This window comes from Protobothrops mucrosquamatus, unplaced genomic scaffold (assembly GCF_001527695.2).
Source record: "Protobothrops mucrosquamatus isolate PMUCROS unplaced genomic scaffold, P.Mucros_1.0 scaffold4192, whole genome shotgun sequence".
NCBI classification, from domain to species: domain Eukaryota; kingdom Metazoa; phylum Chordata; class Lepidosauria; order Squamata; family Viperidae; genus Protobothrops; species Protobothrops mucrosquamatus.
Window position 1 is genome coordinate 11,544 of NW_015390117.1, and position 20,911 is coordinate 32,454.

The 20,911-nt window shown below is 43.3% G+C and overlaps 1 protein-coding gene across 1 annotated transcript in view; it reads right to left on the bottom strand.

Annotated features, from left to right (window-relative positions):
• LOC107298682 (acetyl-CoA carboxylase-like) overlaps positions 1 to 20,911 on the bottom strand; it is a 51,336-nt gene that overhangs the window by 11,334 nt on the left and 19,091 nt on the right. Inside the window, exons 3-7 of the mRNA XM_015828058.1 lie at positions 19,405 to 19,560; positions 15,283 to 15,490; positions 15,087 to 15,220; positions 12,573 to 12,728; positions 10,771 to 10,917 (exon numbers count right to left, since the gene is read on the bottom strand). Coding sequence (XP_015683544.1) covers positions 10,771 to 10,917; positions 12,573 to 12,728; positions 15,087 to 15,220; positions 15,283 to 15,490; positions 19,405 to 19,560 — 801 coding nt within the window. The remainder of the gene's footprint in view (positions 1 to 10,770; positions 10,918 to 12,572; positions 12,729 to 15,086; positions 15,221 to 15,282; positions 15,491 to 19,404; positions 19,561 to 20,911) is intronic.

The following is a 20,911-nucleotide window of genomic DNA, read 5'->3' on the forward strand; positions in this document are numbered from 1 at the left end:
AAATACAAGATTAAGGACCAAAAAAAGTATTTGGGAATATACAGTAAAAGGGCTTTTTGAAAGTTAAAAATGCACTAAGGGTCCAGATGGATTTGAAATAAAATTTTGGAATTAATCTTTAGAATCCTTCCCATGGGAAAATGCTTTGTTTAGAATCCTCTTTTTAAAACCCACAGTTGAAAAGATTTTGAAAGTTGGACACTAGAGGGAACTAGGGAGAACTAAAGGTTACAATTAAAGGAGAAGAACAATTAAATTTGGCTCACCAATACAGAATGAAGCAAAATATTTTTAGCATCGGATATACTGTACCGAAGGTTATTTTTGAAGAACGGACTAAGAAATCAATTATAAAAGTGCCTATCTCTATAAATAGACTGTTTAAAAGATGTTATCAAAAATTTAATAAGTTGTATCTGGCACGATTGAGACTAATTTGAAGTGGATTTTAAAATCACAGGCTACAAGAATGATATGGTAAAAGATGCTACACTGGACAGAAAAAAAGCCATCTGATATGTTAATAACTAGGGGGAATATTCAAATAACAAACTAAGAGAATGACCCGGATAATTTTCCTACGCTGGATTTACAAAAGAGGCTTATTAAAGCTTTGAAGAATTTTGTGAGAAGGGACAAAACAAAAAATGAAAAGAAATGAGGTTCTAGGATAGAGTGTTAAAAGTAAAAGGAAGGTATATAAAACTGGTTTATTTGATCAAGATTAAATACATATATTGTTATCTCTAATTATCGTTAATTGATTTTTGCTGACTGGGACTGAACAATGAGGCTTTAAAGATTTGTTTGTAGATATTGAGATAGAATACGAGAAGAAGAAATTGTTTGTTGTATTTTAAGAAAAGTTAATAAGTCACTAAAATTGTTTACACTTGTGATGAAAGAGAAGTCACTTCTCTCTATAGTAATCTTCCTATCTTTACTTATATTTGCATTTTTTTCTTCCTTTTCTATTTTTTCTTTCCTGCACGTTTTATTTTTTCCTTTTGATTCTTTTCCTTCTTCGTATTAGTTTTTATCTTTTTAATTGTTAATCTATATAAATAAAAATGTAAATGTTCGTTTGTTCAAAATCTTAAATCTCCGAAAGTTCTTCACCGATTGCTTTGAAATTTTGCCACAACGTTGCATTCGAATACGCGTGTGTTTTTATATATCTGCTATTATATAGATGTCACACCTGTGACAGGTAAAAACATGCTTTTTTTGAAAAACAGCACCATCTGTTGGACGTAAAAGCAACACACGCTACGATTTCAATTTAAGAGATTGCAATTCCCAATTCGATTGGCGTTTGCAATCACCATCAACAAAGCTCAGGGCCAATCTTTAGAATTGTGCGGTTTAGATCTAGACACGGATTGCTTCTCCCATGGACAATTATATGTTGTGTGTTCTAGAGTCGGCAAACCAGACAATCTCTATATCTGCACAGACAATGGAACAACAAAAAATATTGTATACCCACAAGCATTGTGAAATTAAACATGTTACAAACGTGCGCTTTCTCTTTTCTTTCTTTTCCATTTAACCAGACTGAGCCACAGCAACGCGTGGCCGGGTACAGCTAGTTTTTAATACAATTGTCATTAAAATAGATACTGCTCCCAGAGGAAGAACTACGTAGCTGACCTAAGTGATGGCTAACTCAAGATGGCCGCCGTCACGGCGCAATCAAAGTTCTGCCGTGTTTCAATCTGCAAATTTTAAAAAGCAGAGCTTTCACTGCACTGTTGTGGCCACCATCTTGACTTTTTGGCCGACATCCTGCACGCACCACAGCCTAACCTGCTCCATGTTCACAAACCAGCTCAGGGTGCGCATCTTAGAGCCATTCTCTCCTTGGACTCAGCTTGGAAAGTCAGCACAGGGGTGTTGCTTCCATTCATTCCAGGAATAAACCATTTATTCTCATCCAGGAAAGGCACTTTAATGCCAGAACGTGCCATGAAGGAGATGGCCTAGCAGAGGATCAATTATGAGAGCGCTCTCCCTCACTTTCTCTATCTCTCTCCCACCCGCCCCCACTCCCCATTTAAGCCCGAATTGCTGCAAAAGAAGAAGAGTGACACCTAGCGTTGAAAGGGAAGAAAAAGACCACCCACTGAAATTGGGTTGAGCCACCGTTTTTTTTTGCAGCCACGGTTGGTTGTCCTTGCAAAGATGGGAATAATTGAAGACTTTTAAGGGCAATTTACTCACGATCCGTTCTGATTGCCAGCGACGTCTGCTCTTCACCTTAGCCGTCTACATCTGCATGAACCCTAAATGGTCACACGGAAAGGCCTACCAGTAGGTCTGGCGGTTGTCAAAATCCGCCCGTGGGTTCCAAAATCCATTCATCACATTTAAGCAACCAAAGCAGAACCTTCCAAGGGGCAACCAGAGACGCGTCATCTCTATGTTATATGCACGTTCATTAAAGACAGGCTGGTCTTCGTGCAATCAAACCCCATTCAGGGAGGTTTCAGAGGGCAGATCAAAAAAAGGATGCTGTGCTGACAGAGGCAAAAATAAGAAAGATCTTTAGGGGGAAAACTCTTAACGTGTGGATGAAAGTGAAGAAGAAGGAAGACCGAAACTAAAATAATCCAAAGACGACGGAGCAAATTTCCGTAGAAGGACAGGAACGCGGCATTCTGAGAAAGGACACAGTCAGCCAGAATACTCTTTGCTGCATCGCTTTATTGCAGCTTCCAGCACTTTACAGCAGATATGTCAAACACAAGGCCCGGGGGGGCCATATGCGGCCCGCGAAGTGGTTTCATGTGGCCCGTGAAGCCATCCTGGAAACAGTGAGGGAACGGCCCCTGCTGCCTTGGCCCTGGCCCAGGCCGTCCGGGAGCCAATTACAATTTTGTGGTGGCCATCTATACTGAAATGCATTCACTCTTAGCTCCACAAGGCTGTCTGGAAACAGCGAGGAAGCAGCCCCTGCCGCATCGCCCCCGCCCCCTGGGTGCATGCTGGGGAGATGTCACCCTTTGTGAGGAATGAAGAAATGCAACATCGCCTGGAAGTGGCCAGCAAATGGCCCTCGCCTACTTCACATATCCGGCTTGATGGGCTCTGCCCTGGTCCCACCCCTTTCTGGCAGAGACCCTCAGATCTGTCCCACTCCTGCCCAGGCCCCCACAGGCACCCTTGACGGGAATGATGTAGAGCTGGCCATGCCCACCCAGTAGGCCACACCTACTCCATCCATGCCCACCCAGTAGGCTGCACCCACCCTGCCCCCTCCCAAGGGCAACTGCAATGCTGATGCGGCCCTCCATGAAATTGAGTTTGACACCCCTGCTTTAGAGAAATGACTGCAGGTAGACCTCGACTTATGACTGTTTGTTTAACGACGGTTCAAATTTACGACGGCCTCGGTAAAAATACCAGTCAATTTAAAAGAACACTCATGGACAGCAACATTTTTCACCCCGCACATCTTTACAAACCCCAATTAACTCAGAAATGTAAAAAAAAAAAAAGAGTCTAGAAACGTTAGCCACACTCAGTCTGAAGATAACCCTGTGGAGTAGTGGGGGAACTACAGATGGATGGCAGGCTGCAAATCACCCACTGCAGCCTCAATTTTTTTCTCTCTCTCTTTCTGAATGGGCATTCAGACCGCCTAATTTTAACTGTTTAGTGTCAGAACCAGTCCAGTAAAACAGGCTAAAGGTAAAGTAAATGATCGAAAAGTAATTGTTCTGTTCAAGTGCACAGAGATAGACACAAGCACGTCCCCCAAAAAACAAGCATAAATATGAAAAAGAAATTAGGCTTCATTGACAGAGGGATAGAATCAAGATCACGTGAAGTATTAGTATCACTTTATAATGCCTTAATAACACCACACTTGGAATACTGCATCCAGTTTTGGTCGCCACGATACAAAAATGATATTAAGACTCTAGAAACAATACAGTGAAGAGCAACAAAGATGATTAGGAAGCGGAGGCTGAAACATATGGAGAACACTTTCAGGAATTGGCTAGTTTAATGAAAAGAAGGACGAGGGGTGACTTGATAGCAGCGTTCCAATATCTGAGGGGCTGCCCCCCAAAAGAGAGGGGGCAACCTATTCTCCAAAGCGCCTGAAGGCAGGACGAGAAGCGACGGATGGAAACTAACCAAAGAGAGAAGCAACCTAGAACTAAGGAGAAACTTCCTGACAGTGAGAACAATTAATCAGTGGAACAACCTGCCTCCAGAAGCGGTGAATGCTCCAACACTGGAGGCTTTTAAGAAGAGATTGGACCACCATTTGTCTGAAATGATATAGGGTTTCCTGTTTGAGCAGGGGGTTGGACTAGAAGACCTCCAAGGTCTCTTCCAGCTCTATTCTGATCGACTGATGTTTTGTTTTTCCACAAAACCCAGAACATGTGGATGCCTCTCTGGTGTGCACGCAGGATGGTGCCGTGTGGGCTACTTAAGGCTCCCCATCAAGAAAATGAGTTTGCTATTTATAGGCACCCACACAGATTTTTTTTTTAAAAAATGTACTCAACTCCACAAATGTGGGTGACGCCGAGACTGCCGGTTTCCCTCCGAGGCGGATGGAAGGGGTTAAAAGAAATGTGCGTGCTTGTGAAAGAGTGAGCCGGCGAGCGTGAATGGCTGGGTCTTCGGGTACAGGGTCCCATATAATAAGACTATTTGTATTCATACTGGCAGAATAAACACTCAGTGTTCATGCCAAGCGAGCTTCGCGCTAGTAATTTCAGCCCAAACACAGCTCAGTCCCTTGGGAATTTCCCTAGTCCCCTGGTCTCCAACCACTCCAAATGTGAAATGAGAGCTAAGAAGTGGATTTGGGAGGGGTGGGGGCAGAGAAATAGAGGCAGACAAAGACCAGCAAAGAGAAACCCGCTTGCTGCACTTGAACGCGCTCTCGCTGTGCAAGGAGAAACGGTAGCGTTATCGAGGGTTTCGCCGTCCAGCTGCTTAGAGGACGTCTCTTAAAAATCTTCCGGTCCTCCAATTTTCCATTAGCTTAAAAATCTCTATCTCTGTCTGGACAGAGCAGTTCAGTTCGACATCCTGCCCGGAATAATATGTGACTAAAAGCAAATATCGGAATTTAAAATTGAAGGTTCCTCGGTGCTCTCGGATCTTGGTGGTTTTCTTGCAAGATGTTTCATTGCCCAAACTAGGAACATCATCCGTCACCACGGATGATGTTATCTAGTTTGGTAATGAAACATCTGCAAGAAAATAGCTATCTGCAAGAAAATAGCCAACACTCCAGAAGACAGGCTTAAGATACAGAAGGATCTGGACAGACTTGAACACTGGGCACTATCTAACAAAATGAAATTCAATGGTGAAAAAAGCAAGGTTCTACATTTAGGCAAGAAAAACCAAATGCAGAGGTATAGTATAGGGGGTACCTTGCTCAATAGTAGTAACTGTGAGAGGGACCTCGGAGTCCTAGTGGACAATCACCTAAATATGAGCCAGCAGTGTGCTGCAGCTGCCAAAAAGGCCAACACAGTGCTAGGCTGCATTATCAGAGGGATAGAATCAAGATCACGTGAAGTGTTAATACCACTTTACAATGCCTTGGTAAGGCCACACTTGGAGTACTGCATCCAGTTTTGGTCACCGCGATGTAAAAAAGATGTTGAGACTCTAGAAAGAGTACAGAGAAGAGCAACAAAGATGATCAGGGGACTGGAGGCTAAAACATATAAGGAACGGTTGCTGGAATTGGGTATGTCTAGTTTAATGAAGAGAAGGACGAGGGGGACATGATAGCAGTCTTCCAATATCTCAGGGGCTGCCCCAAAGAAGAGGGAGTCAAGCTATTCTCCAAAGCGCCTGAAGGCAGGACAAGAAGCAACGGGTGGAAACTAATCAAGGAGAGAAGCAATCTAGAACTAAGGAGAAACTTCCTGACAGTTAGAACAATTAACCAGTGGAACAACCTGCCTCCAGAAGCGGTGAATGCTCCAACACTGGAAGTTTTTAAGAAGAGATTGGACAGCCATTTGTCCGAAATGGTATAGGGTTTCCTGCCTGAGCAGGGGGTTGGACTAGATGACCTTCAAGGTCCCTTCCAACTTTACTATTATTATTATTATAAAACCAGCAAGATCAGAGAACACCAAGGACCCCTCATTCAACCTAGTCTAAAGAAAATAAGAAATAGGGGTGACGCGATAGCAGTATTCCAGTATTTGAGGGGCTGCCACAAAGAAGAGGGCGTCAAACTATTCTCCAAAGCACCAGAGGGCAGGACGAGAAACAATGGCTGGAAACTGACCAAAGAGAGAAGCAACCTGGAATTAAGGAGAAACTTCCTGACAGTGAGGACAGTTAAGCAGTGGAACAGCTTGCCTCCAGAAATCGTAGGGGTTCCATCACTGGAGATTTTTAAGAAGAGACTGGACAGTATTCTATTCTATATTTCTATTCTATTCTATTCTATTCTATTCTATTCTATTCTATTCTATTCTATTCTATTCTATATTTCTATTCTATTCTATATTTCTATTCTATTCTATTCTATTCTATATTTCTGTTCTATTCTATTCTATTCTATATTTCTATTCTATTCTATTCTATTCTATATTTCTATTCTATTCTATATTTCTATTCTATATTTCTATTCTATTCTATTCTATTCTATTCTATTCTATTCTATATTTCTATTCTATTCTATTCTATTCTATATTTCTATTCTATATTTCTATTCTATTCTATTCTATTCTATTCTATTCTATATTTCTATTCTATTCTATTCTATTCTATTCTATTCTATTTTTTTCTATTCTATTCTATTCTACATTTCTATTCTATTATACAAATATTTTCCTTTATTGCAACTTAACTTTAAAACAGGTCTATTTTGATTGGGACAAAGACCTCTTCCAGATGTCTTTTAAAAAACATTAAAGGAGGTGAAGTGCACACTGCCACTATCCCTATAATGCAAGATGAGGTGGAACAATGCAGGTAGTCCTCGACTTATGACCACAATAGGGATTGGAGAATTCATAGTTGAACGGGGCGCTTGTTATGTAAGGAATCATGTGACCACGCCCGATTTTAAACCTTGTTTGCCATGGTTGTTAAATTAAATCACTGTGGTCGTTAAACGAGGACCACGCGACCACGATTGTGACTTACTCTGCTGGCTTCCACGTTGTCTGGAAGGTCACAAATGGCAATCACAAGACTGCAGAATGCTGCAACCATCAAGAATGCCAAGTGCCTGAATTACGTTCTTGTGACAGTGCGGATGCTGTGATGGTCATAAGCGCGAGAACTAGTTATAAGTCCCTTTTTTTTCAGCACCTCCATTACTTCAAATGATCCCTAATTGAATGGTCATATGTAGAGGACAATGGGTCTTCTGAATGTCCTCCAAAGGAAGGACTCCCGAGTCCCTTTAATGACAGGAAGAACATTTTCTCTGCAAACCTGCTGTCTTCTTTCAGTCTCAGAGTTAAGATCATCCTGGCTAATTGAGGATTATAAGAACAGAAACTCACCATACCTGGAAAGTGCTAAATTGGAAAAATTGGTGCAGTGGTTAGACTGCAGTAACTGCAGCTACTTCTGCTGATTGCTGACTGCCAGCTGTTCAGCAGTTCGAATCTTCATCGGCTCAAGGTTGACTCAGCCTTCCATCCTTCCGAGGTCGGTAAAATGAAGACCCAGATTGTTGGGGCAAATAGGCTGACTCTGTAAACTGCTTAGAGAGGGCTGTAAAGCACTGTGAAGCGGTATATAAGTCTAAGTGCTATTGCTAATGACCAGGATGATATTCAACCATAATTGCAGGCTCATTAATGTTGTAAGTCAAGGACGACCTGTATAACCTCTCCCCACTCTTCCTTCACAAAGTGTTCCAATAAAACTATTCTTTACACAAATCATCCAATCAACCAACACAATGTAATCGTAACAAATATTTATACTGTTATTTCAAGTAAATTCAATCTACTTCACATACACAAAGTCCAGTAATCCAAACAGTGATGTTAGATCACACCAAGCACAATGTGAAACATAATGGTAGGGTCTTTTTTTAGTACAATTCCAGGAAAACAATATAAAAAAAATAAAAGCAATACAAAAAAAAAGAGCTAGGTATAAAAACAATATTAAAAAAACCCATATGGTATAGGGTTTCCTGCCTGAGCAGGGGGTTGGACTAGATGACCTTCAAGGTCCCTTCCAACTTTACTATTATTATTATTATTATTATTATTATTATTATTATTATTATTATTATTATTATTATTATTATTATTATTATTATTATTATATGATAATGGTCCTGTAGGGGAAACAATGGGAGAACCTGGGGACAGAGTTAAAAGAGGAATCAGCCTAGAATTCCTATGTAGCCACAGGTGAGCTCCATTACTTCAACTGGTCCCTAAATGAATGGTCATATGTAGAGGACTACGGGTATTCTGAATGTCCTCCAAAGGACATTCACCTCCCTTGAATTCTGTAGACTCTTATCTAATTCTTAATAGGTGCTAACTGTTAATTGAGAAGATTCCTGTACATAGGCTGTTTAGCAATAAGTCAGTTTGACTGGATCATCACCTGTGGATGTGGTCTTTTAGTGCCTGACAATCCATAGCCAAAGTATATCTAAGCTATAATTATGTATTTTGATGTTGTAAGCCCCCCCCCGAGTCTTTTGGAGTGGATGGCTATAGTAACACCATCAAAGAATAGCAACAGTAATAATAATAATAATAATAATAATAATAATAATAATAATAATAATAATAATAATAATAATAATAATAATAATAATAGTAATAGTAGTAATAATAATAATAAAGTTGGAAGGGACCTTGGAGGTCTTCTAGTCCAATCCCCTGCTCAGGCAGAAAACCATTTCGGACAAATGGCTGTCCAGTCTCTTCTTTAAAACTTCCAGTGTTGGATCATTCACCGCTTCTGGAGGCAGGTTGTTCCACTGGTTAATTGTTCTAACTGTCAGGAAGTTTCTCCTTAGTTCCAGGTTGCTTCTCTCCTTGATTAGTTTCCATCCATTACTTCTTGTCCTGCCTTCAGGTGCTTTGGAGAATAGCTTGACTCCCTCTTCTTTGGGGCAGCCCCTGAGATATTGGAACACTGCTATCATGTCCCCCCTCGTCCTTCTCTTCATTAAACTAGACATACCCAATTCCAGCAGCACTTAGGCTTACATACCCCTTAATAGTGCTTTACAGCCCTCTATAAGCGGTTTATAATGTCAGTATATTGTCTCCAACAATCTGGGTCCTCATTTTACCGACCTCGGAGGGATGGAAGGTTGAGCCGGTCAGGATCGAACTCCTGGCAGTGAGCAAAGTTAGCCTGCAATACTCCATTCTAACCACATGCAGAAAAAAGCACTTTTAATTTTAACACCATCAAACAACAAGATCTGCCTATCCTTGGGAAGAACTTGATAGGTGAACAAAAATGCCAAATCCAGTCTAAATATCTGATTGTGTGACCAACCACAATAATAAGATAAGCTGGGGGAATTCTTGGAGATAGGTCCACACATCCTAAAGTTGCCAAGTTTGTGAAAACGGTGATCTAAACTTAGCCCTATTCTCATATCTTATCCGTAAGCCCAGTACAGAGTGAAAACAAAGAATGAAACTGGGTCTCTCGACGCCCATTCCAGGGTTCACACAGATATGAAGACAAGTGACAGTCGGCACCAGAATATGGCTTAATATTCCAATATAAGAGAATATTTGTAGATCAGGGTTGAGATGAGGGGGTCCTTGGTGCTCTCTGAGCTTGGTGGTTTTCTTGCAGACGTTTCGTTACCCAACCAGGTAACATCATCAGTGCACATGAGGCCAAACAATCAAACAAAGAACAATACCCTCATTAAGGAACAATAAGAAGAAAACCAGACCCCACCAACACTGGCAGGACAAGCTACTGTATATAAACAGGCATAAACCCCACACTCACTAGCATTGATGGTTTTACTTATTTGGGTAGTGAAAGGTCTGCAAGCAAACAACGGTGCTCAGACGATGATTCCACAGGGCTTCGTATCTTTGATATTAGAAAGATAAACAGAAGATTCAATATTTGGATTTTTTTTTTAAAAAAAACAACAATTTTGAGATGCCAAGTACTTTATTGCTTTTTAAAAAAATCCCAACCTTGCTTTGAACTTGTCAGCAAAACGAAACAGTTGTTAAGATAGGGAGGGAAGAAGTAAGAGAGAGGGAAGGAGAGGGAGGGAGAGAGAGGGAGAGAGAGAGAAAGGAGGGAAGGAGGAAGGGAGAGTTAGTGAGGGAGCAAGAAAGGGAGGGAGGGAGGGAGGGAGGGAAAGAGAGAGAGAAGGAAAGGAGAAAGAGAGGGAGGGAGAGAGAAGGAGAGAGAGGGAGGGGAGGGAGAGACAAGGAGAGAGAGAGAGAGAAAGAGGGAAGAGGGAGGAGTATGAGGGTGGGAGGATGGAGGAGAGAAAGAAGGGAGAAAAGGAGGGAGAGAGTGGAAGAAAGGGAGAGGGAGAGAGAGGGAAGAAGGAGAGAGAGGTGGAGACAGAAGGAGGGAAAGAGGGAAAGAGAAGGAGAGAGGAAAGGAGAAAGAGAGAGAAGGAGAGAGGGAGACAGAGAGAGGGAAAAGGAGAGAGAGGAGGAGGAGGAGGAGAGAGAAAGAAGGATAGGAGAGAGGGAGAGGGAGGAGGAGAGAGAGGGAAGGAGAGGACAGGAGAGATCTGAGATTTCTGTATAAAAAGCAGGTAATAAACCAAACAGGTAGACTTGCCTCATTCCCTCCAGGAAGCCTATTCATCTGTACCAACTGGCCTTGATCATCCAGGACCAGCTCTGTATACGTCAGCAAGTCAGAAGGCAGAGGAGGAACAGGGAGAATCGCAAACTCCTTCATAAAGTCCCATAATTTGATCAGAGCCTATAGGAATCAAAAGGGGGGGGGGAAAGTTTTGCTTATCGTTTAGCCTTTTCATTATTTTTTCTAATCCCGCTGATCTTTGGGGCTTGGTTGAAATGTAACAAGAAAACTAAGATTCTGTAGCCTGCACCTGGGACAAAATCAAATGTGGGTTGCATATCATGGCTTGTTCTCAGTCAACCTAGATTGAAGTAGAAAGCATACATTAATGCCTCCAAAACCTGCTGCTGAATTGTATTTTGTAACGGGACTGAAAAAATAACAATTACGGCAGAAGTAATTCTGAATGCGTTTAACAATTTAATGCCATTTTAATTCAGTGGGATCCAACAAATCCAACAGAATAAAACCTACTTCTTTATTCTGACCTTGCACATTTGGGGAGAGGGGGGGAGAAATGCACTCCTTATTTGTAAACGTTTGTAAAATTTAATGGCCGCCCATATTCAGGTTCTAAATATATCGGATGGAGCAGGGGTAGGCAACCTTGGTTCTTTTATGACTCGTGGACTTCAACTCCCAGAATTCCTGAGGCAGCCATGCTGAGGAGAAATGGAGAGGTTTCCATGCTGAGCCATGCTGGCTCAGGAATTCTGGGAGTTGAAGTCCACGAGTCATAAAAGAGCCAAGGTTGCCTACCCCTGGGATAGAGCAATCGTTCTCAAATCTGTGGTCCGCAGACTCCTAGGGGGGGATGTGATGTCATCATAGGGGGTCCGCGAAGGCTTGAAAACATGTTATGATTTAAACCTCGAATTAAATCTTGGGGTTCCGTGCCCATGGTCCGTGGCCACAAAAGGTATTTAACAGGGGGGTCCGTGGTGAAGGAAAGGTTGAGAACCACTGTGATAGAGCATTATTGGAGACAGGCTAGTGAATTAACTCTTCTCCATCTCTCCCGAGTTAAAACTAAAGAAATGAAAGGTTTCCCATGTCCAGTTGTGTCCAAATCTGGGGGTGGGGTGGTCATCTCCATTTCCTAGCTGAGGGAACCAGCTTTGTCCGAAGAAGCTTCTCCGTGGTCATGTGGCTGGCAGGACTAAATGAACACTATTATCTTCCCATCAGAGTGGTATCTATTTATCTACTTGCATTTAAATTCTTTCAACTGCTAGGTAGGACAAATAAGATAGATAGATAGATAGACAGACAGACAGACAGACAGACAGACAGACAGACAGACAGACAGACAGACAGACAGACAGGATAATCTTTATTGTCATTTTTTACTGTAGGCACCCTGGCACACATTAAAAATGAAATTCTGTTGCCTGCTCTCCAAAGTGTACACATACATAACATACATATAGACACGCCCTATATATACATAAATATATACCTACACCTTTACATATAAATACATATAAATATTAATCACTCCCCATCTTGAATACATAGTGGAAAGAGGAAGCTTGAGAGTTCACAAGATTGATACTGTATGGAACAAAACTGAGACTGATTCTGGATGTTCTGCTTTGGATACCACAAAGCCCCCTCCTCCCAGAAGGTAACAAGGAAAACAGATTGTGAAGAGGGTGTGTAGCGTCCCAAACAATCCTGTAGAGACCTTGGTCAAGCAACGCTTATATGCCAGGGGCAAGTAACAGGAGCTCAACCCAAACTAGGAGAGTAGAAACACTTTCCACAGTCCTTACCTGTCGAAACATTTCAGGAATATCATACACGTAGGTCGTCCCCAGGGACTGGGCCTGGAATCTCTTCGACTGGAGTAAGTCCTTCGTCACATAAGGAGTATTGATCAGCATCCCATGTAGGGGCCCTTGCTTATCGCCATAAGCCTGGAACATAATCTGAAAAGAAGAGAACGTACATCCAGGATTAAGTCAGAACATCGTGATTTTTTTTTTGTTTAATCCCTCAATCTGGATTCAGCTACACTCTAGGTCCAGAAATATTTTCTACAAGCTTTAAGCCTTCAGTTAGCCAAGAATCCTGGAAACTATATTCCAACAGATCAGGAAAGCGGGTAAGAACTTTTGAGTCAATATAGGTAGTCCTCAACTTACAACCACGACTGGGACCAGGATTTCCGTTGATAAGTAATATGGTTGCTAAATGAGTTGCACCCAATTATATGACCTTTTTGGGGGGGGTAGAATTGTTAAGTAAATTGCTGCAATTGCTAAGTGAATCATGTAGACCAGGGGTCTTCAAACTTGGCCCTTTTATGACTTGTGGACTTCAACTCCCACAGTTCCTCAGCCAGCGTGCACGCTGGCTGAGGAATTCTGGGAATTGAAGTCCACAAGTCATAAAAGGACCAAGTTTGAAGACCCCTGATGTAGAAATTAAGCAAATCTGGCTTCCCTCATTGACTTTGTCAGAAGCCAGCTGGGAAGGTCATAAATAGCAAACCACGTGATCCCAGGATGCTGCAACTTAGTAAATACAGGCCAGTTGGCAAGAGCCCAAATATTCATCACACGACCATGGGAATGCTGTGACAGTCATATCCATGAGGATGCTGTAAGGACCAGCTCTCATTTTCTCACTTTGATCATCTTTTAAGCCACCTGTCCAACTGGCCCCAGCCTGCTCCCTCGGAAAGAACGACCCTCGACTCCATAGGTGTTAAAGAAAAGGTACTTTTACTAGAGACATTGAGTGCAGCCTGAGCGAGGCAAACTCTGAAGGAAAACCACACGAAAATCAAATATTGAAAGCAATCCCCAATGTCCAAAACCAGGGGTGTCAAACTCAATTTCATTGAGGGCCGCATCAGCATTGCGGTTGCCCTCGGAGGGTCGGGTGGGTACGGCCAGGATGGGTGCGGCCTACTGGGTGGGCGTGGATGGAGTGGGTGTGGCCTACTGGGTGGGCATGGCCAGCTCTACATCGTTCGCGTCAAGGGTGCCTGTGGGGGCCTGGGCAGGAGTGGGACAGATCTGAGGGTCTCTGGCAGAAGGGGGTGGGACCGGGGCAAGCGCCAAGGCATGGTCCATTTCTTCATTCCTCACAAAGGGTGACACCTCCCCAGCATGCACCCAGGGGGCGGGGCCGACGCAGCAGGGGCTGGTTCCTCGCTGTTTTTAGATGGCCTTGTGGAGCTAAGACTGAATGCATTTCAGCATAGATGGCCACCACAAAATTGTACATTGGCTCCCGGCCGGCCTGGGCCAGGGCCAAGACAGAGGGGGCCGTTCCCTCACTGTTTCCAGGATGGCTTCGCGGGCCACATGAAACCACTTTGTGGGCCGCATCCGCCCCCCCCGGGCCTTGTGTTTGACATGTCTGTCCTAAACCCTCCCCCCTGGGAGAATAGTCCAATCAGGCTCAGTTTCCATGTTTTGAGATCCCAGGGTCTCAGGCTCTATTGTAAATTTGTTTCCCAGGGCTGGCATCCTTGAAGGAAGATGGCTGGATCTGGCACCTCTAGTTCCTGTTAGTGTCCATAACACACACACACCCAATTCCCACAGCACTCTTTCACACCTCCAGCACTCTTCCCCTCCCAAATGCCCCTCCCCCTTGGTTATGGCAGTTGCTAGCGAGTGTCAAAGAAAGCAAAGACAGGCACCTGACCCCACCGGGCCTTTGCTTCCAAAGGGAGGTGGGCAGCCTACAAATTTAATAAATAAATAAGTCCCTTTTTTCAGGTCCCTTCAAATAGCCACTAAACGAATGGCTGGTTGTAGCTTGAGGGATAATCCCTGTATGGTTAGTCCTCGACTGAAAACCACAACTGAGCCCAAAATTTCCACTGCTAAGCAAGACGGTCGTTAAGGGAGTCTTGCCCCATTTTATGACCTTTCTTGCCGCAGCTGTCAAGTGAACCGCTGCTGTTGTTAAGTTAGCAACACGGGTCGTTCAGCGCATCTGGCTTCCCCCTTGACTTTGATCGCCAGAAAGGCGCAAGAGGTGGTCACGTGATCCTGGGATATTAAAACATTGCAACCGTCGTAAATGTGAAGCAGTTGCCAAGCGTCTGAATCCTGATCGTGCGACCGTGGGGGAGGCTGCCACAGTCGTATGAAAAATGGTCATGAATCACTTTGTTCAGTGCCGTTGTAGTTTCAAACAGTCACTAAATCAATGAGTGGAGGACTATCGTATTGAACCGGGAGCTGACAGCCACAGATAAGGAGGCCCTCCTCAAAAGAGAAATATTTCTCCAATGATAATTCTGCATTCATCTGATGGAGACGTACTTGCGCAGTTCTGGAGTCCGTCACTTCTTTATACAGGCTTATGTCCAGGTAATAGCCAGACTCGTTGGTCAAGAACAGCCGGATCGGAATAGCCTTGCCGCTGGGTGCGAGCTGAATGTTAATCTTCAGCTCAGCTTGCAAGACTCGAAGTTTCCACAGACGGCTCCCGTAGCGCATAACCATGCTCCGGACAGACTCCTCGANGCAGTTCTGGAGTCCGTCACTTCTTTATACAGGCTTATGTCCAGGTAATAGCCAGACTCGTTGGTCAAGAACAGCCGGATCGGAATAGCCTTGCCGCTGGGTGCGAGCTGAATGTTAATCTTCAGCTCAGCTTGCAAGACTCGAAGTTTCCACAGACGGCTCCCGTAGCGCATAACCATGCTCCGGACAGACTCCTCGATCTGAGCCACAATGGGGAACAAAAATAAATCGAGCGAAACGTGAGGATGAGGATAAACCACACAAAGCTGGCAAGGCCATTCAACAGCCTCTAATCAATGGCCATTCAAAGGCCTCTTCGCTTTTCTTCTAGAGTTCAGGATATCAAAGATTGGATTTAAATCAGGGGTCTCCAAGCCTGGCAAGTTTAAGACATGTGGACTTCAACTCCCAGAATTCCTCAGCCAGAATGGCCGGCTGAGGAATTTTGGGAGTTGAAGTCCACATGTCTTAAAACTTGCCATGGTTGGGAGACCCCTGATTTAAATCTATTTTGACTATCTGTTTTGGCAGCTTTAGGACTTGTGGACTTCAACTCCCAGAATTCCTCAGCCAGAATGGCCGGCTGAGGAATTCTGGGAGTTGAAGTCCACATGTCTTAAAACTTGCCATGGTTAGGAGACCTCAGATTTAAATCTATTTAGACTATCTATTTTGGCCGCTTTAGGACTTGTGGACTTCAACTCCCAGAATTCCTCAGCCAGAATGGCCGAGGAATTCTGGGAGTTGAAGTCCACATGTCTTGGAGACCCCTGATTAAATGATTTAGAGGCAAATTCCCACTGAATATGAGAAGCAGCTCTCTAAGAATAAAAGCAGTTTTTGAGCGTGGAAGCAAAGGCTGCTGCAGAAGCTTTAATCTGGATTCTTGCACTAATACGTGGTTGGGTGAGGAAAACAAATTCTTGGAGGAGTGGGGGCGGGTTAGCAAAACCAAAACATAAAAAGAAAGTGTGCTAATTGAGACAACCTTGAAGTGCTTGGTTCTCAGTAAGTTTATCAAAACTTCTATGGCCATAGTAACTGATGTGCTTTTTTATTAAGACAATAATTCTTAGAGAACAGAATATTTGTAGCTCAGGACTGAAATGAGGGGTCCTTGGTGCTCTCTGAGCTTAGTCGTCTTCTTGAAGATGTTTCCTTATCCACCTAGCACTGATGATGTTACTTAGTTTGATAAGGAAACATCTGCAAGAAAACAATCAAGCTCAGAGCAGCCCATGGACCACTCACAATCACTCTTTCTTGAAGACAGTAACAGTAAAAGGGCAAGGAAATAACTTGAGGTTTGCTAATTATGAATATCTATGCTTATGACATCTCTTACCTATGCCTGTGTATGACTGTTTCATTTTCTCCTCCTTTCTTGAAATGAATAAATATGAGTGCCCCTTTTTGAATTTAATCATTTCCATTTTATTTATGTATATCCCACCTTTATTAGAGAGAAGAGCAACAAAGATGATTAGGGGACTGGAGGCTAAAGCATATAAGGAACTGGGTATGTCTAGTTTAATGCAGAGAAGGACGAGGGGGGACATGACACCAGCGTTCCAATGTCTCAGGGGCTGCCCCAAAGAAGAGGGAGTCAAGCTATTCTCCAAAGCGCCTGAAGGCAGGACAAGGAGCAATGGATGGAAACTGATCAAGGAGAGAAGCAACCTAGAACTAAGGAGAAACTTCCTGACAGAACAATTAACCAGTGGAACAACCTGCCTCCAGAAGCGGTGAATGCTCCAACACTGGAAGTTTTTAAGAAGAGACTGGACAGCCATTTGTCCGAAATGGTATAGGGTTTCCTGCCTGAGCAGGGGGCTGGACTAGATGACCTCCAAAATCCCTTCCAACTTTACTATTATTATTATTATTATTATTATTATTATTATTATTATTATTATTATTATTATTATTATTATTATTATTATTATTGTTATTGTTATTGTTATTACTACTATTATTATTATTATTATTATTTTGTTTTTTATAATCAATTCAAGGCGACAAACACACCCCCTACTCCTTTCTCCTCCTATTTTCCCCAAAACAACAACACCATGAGGTCAGTTGGACTGAAAAAGGGACTCCAAGTCACCCAGCTGCCTTTCATGCCTAAGGCGGGACTAGAACACTCCGTCTCCTGGCGATTGGCCCAAAGTCATCCAACCAGCTTGCACGGCTAAGGCAGAACTAGAACTCACAGTCTCCTGGCTTCTAGCCATGGGACTCAAACCATTCGACCAAGCTGGTTCAGGAGTCCCTCCTATGATTTGCTGGAGGAAAGTCCTCCCACTGCACACTGTTAAATAAATAAATAAATACTGCAGTGAGACTTGATTATTCTTATTTTTTGGGGGGAGAGGGGTCCCGCATTTGATCGCACAATTGCGATCACCTTAATTTTCAGTGTAAGATTGTGGGTAATTGCGCGTATGTGTTTCTGTGTAGAGGCACAAGAGGGAATGGGGGGAATGTATTGCCTTGGGAGGACGTCACACAAATTCACTTCCTCCATCCACCCAGTCTTAATGGGGAGAGAAACATTAACAGCAAAATTGTATGTGCAAAAACGGCATCCGCGCCCCTGTGTTTCGCTGCTGCCAGCGCACCTTAAATCAACTCGGGGATTACTGCTCGGAGGCATGTTATTCTGCCATTTTATTAAACTTTCGAATATACTGCTGTTTGGTAAATAGTGCATATTAAAAACAAGGCAATTGGAAGGCAGAGCCTGTGTTCTCTCAGAAACTCAGACGGTCTCTGTTCCCAAGGACCCTCTATAGAAGCTCTTTCCACAGTATCGAGACAGTGCAATTGTTAGATTCCTGATTGATTGATTGATTGACTGTTTTGGGGGGGGAGAGTCCCACTTTTCAGCTGAAAAGACTCCTTAGAACACTGATAATCAGGGCTTTTTTTGTCATAGAACGCCCAGAACGGAGTTCCGGCACCTTTTTTGGATGGAACCTTGTAGGGTAGGCAAGGCGGGTTGTATGACATGTGTGAGTTCCGGCACCTTTTTTTTTTTTTTTTTTAGAAAAAAAGCACTGCTGATAATGATTTTCATTAAAATAACCCAGTCTCTTACCATCTTAGAGGTGTGGCACCAAGGAAAATGTAAACAGGGGAAGAGGAAAGAAGACTGCCTTAGGCATGAAAGCCAGCTAGATGACTGGACCAATCATCAGGAGACTGTGAGTTCTAGTCCTGCCTTAGGCATGAAGGACAACTAGGTGACTTTGGACCAATCATCAGGAGACTGTGAGTTCTAGTCCTGCCTTAGGCATGAAAGCCAGATAGGTGACTTTGGACCAATCATCAGGAGACTGTGAGTTCTAGTCCTGCCTTTGGCATGAAAGCCAGCTAGGTGACTTTGGACCAATCATTAGAGACTGTGCATTCTAGTCCCGGCCTTAGGCAGGAAGGACAAGTGGGTGACTTTGGACCAATCATCAGGAGACTGTGAGTTCTAGTCCCGCCTTAAGCATTAAAGCCGGCTGGGTGACGATAGGCCAGTCACTTGCCCTCCCCCCCCTCGAGTTGTTTTTAAAGATAATAAAGATGAGATATAAATAATACATTTTTTTTAAAAAAGATTCCTGCCTGGACACTTGTTTTGCAATTCTTTTGGCATAACAACTGCACTACATTTTCGACACTGCCTAAGCCAGTGATGGCGAACCTTTTAGAGACCGAGTGCCCAAACTGCAACCCCAAACCCACTTACATATCGTCAGGTGCTGGGTGGGTGTGGCCCATTGGGTGGGTGTGGCCCATTGGGTGGGCGTGGCTGCGGTGGTAACGGCAGACTGGGTGGGACTAAAAAGTTCAATCAATCAATTCCAACTTTGCAAGATCTTTTTTTTCTCGTGAGAAATTGAAATTGACTGATTGATTGAACCTTTTTTTTTTTGCACATGGCGACGGAGGCCTAAAGCGAAAAGGTTTTATAAAACCCAGCTGAAGGCCTAGGACTGGGACCACGGTGTGTGTGCCCACAGAGAGCGCTCTGAGGGCCGCCTCTGGCACCCGTGCCATAGGTTCGCCACCACTGGCCTAAGCAGAGAGGGTGAAAATCAGGGAGGGGAGAACAACTGACCTTTGAAGGGTCCATAATAACTGTAGGGACGAAGTTGAGGAATATGTGGTTGCAGTCGGTGCGCACATTTGTGTTGTTGAAAGCCACTTCCAGCTCATCCATGGCTTCCAAAAGCAAGCGCTCCCCCTCATTCTGTAGGTATTCAAACGAGGCTTCCTGGAAAAATAAATTCATTAATTGAATTTTTGTTAATTACGCTCCAAGTTAACCAAGACCCTAAAGAAGATCAGGAGCTGAATGAAAGTGCTGGGTACAGGGAGTCCTTGACTCATAACAGTTCGTTTAGTGACCGTTTGAAGTTACGACGGCACTGAAAAAAGTGACGAGGCCATTTTTCACACGGATAACCATAACAGCATCCCCATGTTCACGTGATCAAAATTCAGACGCTTGGCAAGTGACTCGTACTTATGACCGCTGCAGTGTCTCAGGGTCACGGGATCCCCTTTTTGTGACCTTCTCGCAAGCAGTCAATGGGGAAGCCAGATTCACTTAACAACTACTGCAGTGATCCACTTAACCACTGTGGTAAGAAAGGTCATAAAATGGGGCAAAACTCACTTAAGAACTGTCTTGCTTACCAACAGACTTTTTGAGCTCCGTTGTGGTTGTAAGTTGAGGACCATCTGGAATGTTTTTCTCAAGGCTGATTCAAATTCACAGAAGCAAATGGGAAAGAATTTGGCTGCGTCAGGGAAATTTTGATCCCTGGCTACTTTTAAAGTCAACCTCTGTCTTGCTGTAAGCCTCCAAGTTTAAGGTACAGGCAATCCTTGACATACGACTGCAATTGGGATAGGAATTCCCATTGTAAGTTGTTGTGGTCGTAAGATGAGTCATCAAAGAACCCGAATTGTTTTTCTGACCATATTTTCAACAGTTCTAAGTCAAGTCGTATGATCATAAACTGAATCACGGTCGTACAGGAAGTGCAAATTCAACTTAACCAGGAGCGCTTTTCACCAGAAATTGGCAAAAAATATCGCAGATCATGATCACATGACTGCAGGACTCTGTCACTGGTCAGAAATGCGAATCGGTTGCCAAGCCCCTAATTTACAACTACATGACTGCAGAGGTGGGAAGACAGTCTTAAGTTGGGAGGCTGGGGTTAATTAGAACCATTGTTAAGTGAAGGGTGATAAATTGAGGATTATCTATTTGCTCCCAAATTGAACCAAAGCTGCAAATGTTGACCCTACCCACTTGGATGTTATTATTCCACTTCCCACTTCCTCTGCAACTATCAGAGGCTTAAAAAAAACATTTTTAAACAACAATGACTACTTCTATCAGCATATTATTTACCCTTTCTTTAAAACACGGCTTTAAACATGTCCTTCCATTGTCCTAACACAGGATGAATCTCAGTCAACAGGGCCTTTGACAATTCGCCACGGCCAACTCGCCGCGGGACAAGAGTTACACCAATATCAAAGAAATGGTGGAACAGAATCGTTAAAGAAAGGGTGCAAAAGGAGGGACAGAATGAAATGTGAATGACAAA